Source organism: Propithecus coquereli, unplaced genomic scaffold (assembly GCF_000956105.1).
Source record: "Propithecus coquereli isolate 6110/MARCELLA unplaced genomic scaffold, Pcoq_1.0 Scaffold355, whole genome shotgun sequence".
Taxonomy (NCBI): Eukaryota; Metazoa; Chordata; class Mammalia; order Primates; family Indriidae; genus Propithecus; species Propithecus coquereli.
In genome coordinates, this window is record NW_012149230.1 from 4,495,570 (window position 1) to 4,501,569 (window position 6,000).

The 6,000-nt window shown below is 45.0% G+C and overlaps 1 protein-coding gene across 3 annotated transcripts in view; it reads right to left on the reverse strand.

Moving 5' to 3' along the window:
* Positions 1 to 5,610, reverse strand: part of DHRS7B (dehydrogenase/reductase (SDR family) member 7B) — a 46,982-nt gene extending 41,372 nt beyond the window's left edge. For 2 of the 3 annotated variants that reach the window (XM_012651435.1, XM_012651433.1), the window contains exon 1: positions 5,551 to 5,610. In XM_012651435.1, coding sequence (XP_012506889.1) covers positions 5,551 to 5,570 — 20 coding nt within the window. In that variant the 5' untranslated portion in view covers positions 5,571 to 5,610. The remainder of the gene's footprint in view (positions 1 to 5,550) is intronic. The other variant, XM_012651434.1, reaches the window with a different exon arrangement.
* Between the last annotated feature and the right edge of the window lie 390 nt (positions 5,611 to 6,000).

A 6,000-nucleotide genomic window follows, 5' to 3' on the forward strand; every position in this document is an offset into this window, starting at 1 on the left:
TAAAGGGTTGTATCTGCCTAGCTACATACAAATGGTGGGATTTCTTTTCTGAAAGAAATTATGTTAGCAGATTACCTATACTGCATACTAGTCTCGTTTAATGCTTATTCAATAACAGGATTGTTTTCTTTCTTTTCCACATTTGTGAAGAGCATTTTCTAGATTGGCAGGAGATTTTATTTTTAACTTTCCCCAACATAAATATAGAGAACATTCTACACCCCGTCCTGGGCCACCTCACAGCTGCTTTTCCCACCTTGATGCTTCCCTCAGTACAGGAAAATATTCCTCCCTAACAAGAACCTTTAGAAGCTTAATAGCCCATTCCTCTCGTCTGAGTGCCAAATCCTCTAATATTATTGCCTTTGAGAAACCTCCATGTGGATCCTTTCAAAGACATCTTCATCAAAACTGAACTGGTTTTCCTCTAGGGTTTCCTACCTCAGATGCACAAGCCAGAAAAGAATTCGCCTAGACACCTCTTTCCGTTCTCACCCAGAGCCAACCTATCACCAAGCCCTATTGATCCTACCTCGTAAACAGCTCTTAAAGCCATCAACTTCTGCTTCTTAAGTGGAAGAGCCAGAGTGACCTTTTATAAACACACACCTGATGGTGCTAGTCCCCTGATTGAAACTCTTCAGTGCCTTCCCACCATTCTTAGAATAAGCCTCTAATCCTTGGCATGGTCTATGCAGCGTCCATGATCTAACTCCTGCCTACCTCTTCTACTTCACCTCGCCAACTCTCTCCCTCATCTCTGTCTTCCAGCCTCAATTGGGAGCTTAAGCTCCATGAGGACAGAGACCATGCCTGTTTGCTCACCACACTACTGTGAGCGATGGCTCACACCTGTAATCATAGCACTCCGGGAGGCCGAAGGGGGAGGACCGATTGAGCTCAGGAGTACAAGACCAGCCTGTATAAGACCGAGACCCCACCTTTACTAAAAATAGAAAAATTAGCTGGTAGCATATGCTTGTAGTCCCAGTTACTTGGAAGGCTGAAGCAGGAGGATCGCTTGAGCCCTGGAGTTTGAGGTTGCAGTGAGCTATGATGACACCACTGCATTCTAGCCTGGGTGGCAGAGTGAGACTCTGTCTCAAAAACACAAAAACAAATGTTGCTAAAACAAATGTAGTATCTTAAGTGGAAGGCAAATAAAACGTTAACTAAATTATGCATGGTGGAGGGAGAGTGTGTCTTATTCATATTTGTATCCTAGGTGGCTAACATAGGGCTTGGACCACAGTGAGGCTAAAAAAGTGTTTGCTGATTAAGTCTCACATTTACATATTTATCCCTCTTCTCATCCCCAACCCCTCCTGTGGGCAACCAGAGGTCTAACCACATGTTTGACGATAGGAGACTAGGCTCCAAGACAGAGCTGGAAAAACAGACGCAGTCTGTGGAATTAATTGCACATTCTGAGAAACAAATAAACCAAGAGTGGGGAGCAGTATTGCTCTAAGGATAAGATCCCTACCTACATTTGGCATCTGACCTTACAACATTCTCCACCTTTGGGCCAGACGGGCCTTTTTTTTTTTTTTTTTTGAGACAGAGTCTCACTGGCTAGAGTGAGTGCCATGGCATCAGCCTGGCTCACAGCAACCTCAAACTCCTGGGCTCAAGCGATCCTTCTGCCTCAGCCTCCCGAGTAGCTGGGACTACAGGCATGCGCCACTATGCCCGGCTAATTTTTTTTTCTATATATTTTTAGTTGTCCAATTAATTTCTTTCTATTTTAGTAGAGACAGGGTCTCGCTCTTGCTCAGGCTGGCCTCGAATTCCTGAGCTCAAATGATCCGCCCGCCTCGGCCTCCCAGAGTGCGAGGATTACAGGCGTGAGCCACCGCGCCCGGCCCAGATAGGCCTTTAAGATACAAGCTCCTCCTAGTCTCAAGGCTTCACACATGCCCTTCCCTTACCCTGGTAGCTCCTTGCCCAATTTAACTCCAACTCAGTCCTTGAGGTCTCAGCTAAATAGTGTTTTCTCAGGAAAGCCTTCCTGTCTCTCCCTACTCCCCGCCCCTGCCAGCGACCCCATTATATATTCTCATAGCACCCTCTACTGTCCTCCATAGCATGTTTCATAACCATAATTAATATTTACTTTTAATTATCTATTTACTGTCTATCTCCCTTGCTAGATTTATAAGCAACTTGAGGACAGGTGCTATATCTGTTTTGGTCATCATTGTATCCCCAACACCTAGCACATTGCAGGTACAAAGGTTTTCAATAAATATCTGTTAAATGAAGGAAAGTATAAAATACATAGATAAACACTAGGTTTTGAAGTGACATGGTACTGGCTCTGCCTTTACTAACTCTGTGCCTTTTGGATAAATTTCTTACCATCTCTGAGCACGTTTCTCCCACTATAAATGAAGATAATAGTTCTTATTTTACAGGGTTATTATACGATTGAATAATCCAGTTAAGTGCTTAGCCCAGTGCCCGGAATATTGCAAACACCCAATAAATATTAACTGTTATTACTAATGAAGAAGAAAAGGGGGCATGTATATGGCAGAGAAGGCACATTACATATCCTTAACTAGGGGACAGACATAGCTCCCTTTATGCCAATACAGTGTTGCAAATCTGAATAAAACGAATATTTTAAGTATACTACAGGAACATATTATCCAAAAGAACCCTGATACAGGGATCTGCTTATAAAGCCAAGACTACTTCTCGATATAAAGTGATCATGTACCCACTCATCTGGCTTGCACACTTTTGTGCACAGGGTCCAGTTTTTCCAAAGCAAAGTGCACCAGGAATCCATTACTTGAGGGAGCAGAGTTCCAAACCTTAGCTTCAAAACCTACAGGACCTCAGTCCAGCTATGTTGCCTTTGTCCAAGGACATTCAAATACGGAAACATCCTTTTGCTTTCAAGACAACTGCCCTTCCCCTCCTGTAGAAAACTCCATGCCTCAATAACAAAATATCCTTTCACTTTGGTGTTCTTCAGTATTCCAGTATCACCAACTCCACCCATCCACCCCACTTCCTGGTGCCTTCTCCATTCCCCAACAGACCCCTTTTAAACTTGTTTTGGTCTTCCCTTACATACTCCCACTTTGGACATATCATTTGACCTTTCTGAGTCTCAATTTCTTCATCTATAAAAATGTAACTAAAACAGTACTTTCCTGTTGGATAAATGACACAATGTATGTCATAAATTAGCAAATAGTAACTACTGTTTGTGTTTCTACCAGATCCCTAATCAATCTACAGTCCAGAAAAAAATTAAAAAAAAGATGCTGGCCAGGCGCGGTGGCTTACACCTGTAATCCTAGCTCTCTGGGAGGCCGAGGCAGGCGGATTGTTTGAGCTCAGGAGGTCGAGACCAGCCTGAGCAAGAGCGAGACCCTGTGTCTACTAAAAATACAAAGAAACTAATCGGACAACTAAAAATACATAGAAAAAATTAGCCGGGCATGGTGGCTCATGCCTGTAGTCCCAGCTACTCGGGAGGCTGAGGCAGGAGGATCGCTTGAGCCCAGGAGTTTGAGGTTGCTGTGAGCTAGGCCGACGCCATGGCACTCTAGCCCGGGCAATACAGTGAGACTTTGTCTCAAAAAAAAAAAAAAAAAACACAAAGACGCTTTCCAATGTTATAAATGATTTTTTCAGAGTCTGCATTTTTTGATAAAAGAAACCCTAACCTACCCCATTAGCCAATGTACTAGAATAAAATGTATGATCCAAAAAAGCTCCAAATGTTGCAAAGCAAAAAAAAATTAACAAATTAAGAGGTCCTCTCTTTCCCAAAAAAGATTAATTCAGCAAAACATAATTTATGTAAAACCATTTTTATAAGGCCTTCCTTTAAGGACTACATAACCTCCAATCAACTGTCAATCTGGAAGCCTCACCACATTGCTTTGAGGGTTAGCAGAATGCCATCCTGGGGAATCCCAGCAGAAAGGAGAGCTGTCAGTCTTACTGGCCACCCCTGACCAAGGCCCCGTTATGATTATTCCTTCCGTCTCCACTTGCTTCCATAATAAACCTCAGGAGAATAAAAAGCATCATTATCTTAGGAAAAAACTGGGGGGAGAGGTGGGCCTCGATATGTTGATCATTTTATGGCAAGGCTCCAGATTATCTTTTAAATATAATTTATTTAATGAAGACCCATTGAAAGGCAATTTTTTTTTTTTTTTGAGATAGAGTCTCACTCTCTTACACAGGCGAGTGCCGTGGCGTTAACCCAGCTCACAGCAACCTCAAACGCCTAGGATCTAGCAATCCTCCCATGAAAAGCAATTTTGTACTTGAATGAGCATACGCTTTGCAGAAAGCCCTGGGTCTAAATGCATGCCTCCCTCACTTATTTGCTGTAGGTAATCTTAGCCTCCATAACTCTTCTAAAAACACATGGTGATACCACTCACTTTTTACTCTGTTGTGATGAGGAGGAAGAAAGATTTTTAAAACAGCCATTCTGGCAGGTACTCGAAATAGTTCCCCTCCTGCCCTTCTGAAAAATTACGTCTTTTTTTGCTAATCCTAATTCTATAACACCAAGCTAAAGATTAGATCCTTTTTTTCCATCAGCCACTTCCCTAGAAACAGACTTATTCTTTTTTCTCCCCCACACAGGCTGGAAAACCTGAAAAGCACTTTCTGGCAATTCCAAAGAGAAGCATTCTGCTCACTGTAAATATCTGTATATGAAACCCAAAGTTACTTCAAAAGCAACTTCTCAACACTCAGATCACTATACCAAAGGTTCAGGAACTGAAATGAAAACTGTACGGGCACCATTTGTTGAATGCCTATTATGTGCCAGACACGACCTGAGTACCTTGCACGTGCAATCTCATTTATGCTTCATGACAACCTTATGAGTAGGAGTTACTGTCCACAAAGTTACAGTTGAAGAAACAGACACTAAGAGTTTAAGACATTTGCCCAAAGTCTCACAATCAGGAAGTGGCAGAGCAAGGTCTGGAGAAGTAAGACATCTCAAACAGCCATTCGGTGGATGCTCAAGAATCAGTACCCTCTCCTGCCCTCTGAAAAATTGGATCTCCTTTGCTAATCCTAACTGTCCATCACCAGGCTAAGGTGCCACGGACTCCAGTGCTCCAGCCCACCTGCACACGCTGCTGGGCCTCCCTAAGCAGAGATTGAGAAACAGACAGGGGCGAGCCAAAGAGCACTTTGGGCGCAGTGGCCTTTCACACACACCACCCACGCCCCGCGGTGGTAGGCTCCGCGCATCACTGCAAGCATTTCCAGCCGCGGAAACCGAGACTCCGAGACCTCAGCGACGGGCGGGGACTCCCCAAAGAGAACACGCGACAGCCAGGGTTCCAGCCGCAGTGCCTGAGCTGAGTCTTCCTTCACAGTTGGGCGTCGCAGGGGATACAGAAGCCGCCCGGGACCTGGCGCGCTCCCTCATGGCCCGCAGCCTTCGCTCGGCCACTACACCGCTTCTCCTCACCCAGCCCAGAATTCCCTTCAGCTCAAAGCCTGACCCTTTCCCCTCATTTCAGAGGCTGCCTCCTCCCCAGCCCCTACCTGCTTGCTGGAGACACCATGGTCAATCAGCTTCATGCTCCCGCCTCGGAAGTGACGTGTACCCCACCCACCCCGCGCGGCATTTAGGCTGCGCATGCGCGTCGGAGTTCGCCCCCGCAAGGTATAGGTAGGACAGACAGTACTCTAAGGTCTGACTAGCGTCTTCCAGGCTTGGTTCCTACCCTTCATCTTCCGGAGGGGAATTCGAAAGGTCGTGATTTGGGTTCCGTGGACTTTCCGGAAAGAACAAAGTTGGAGAATTTACGCTACGGACCATACAGTTATCAAGATAAACTCATAGTAATTGCGATCAGTGTGATATTGGCGCAAAAATATTAAATAAAAGGAAAAAGAGGCCGGGCGCGGTGGCTCACGCCTGTAATCCTAGCTCTCTGGGAGGCCGAGGCGGGCGGATTGTTTGAGCTCAGGAGTTCGAAACCAGCCTGAGCA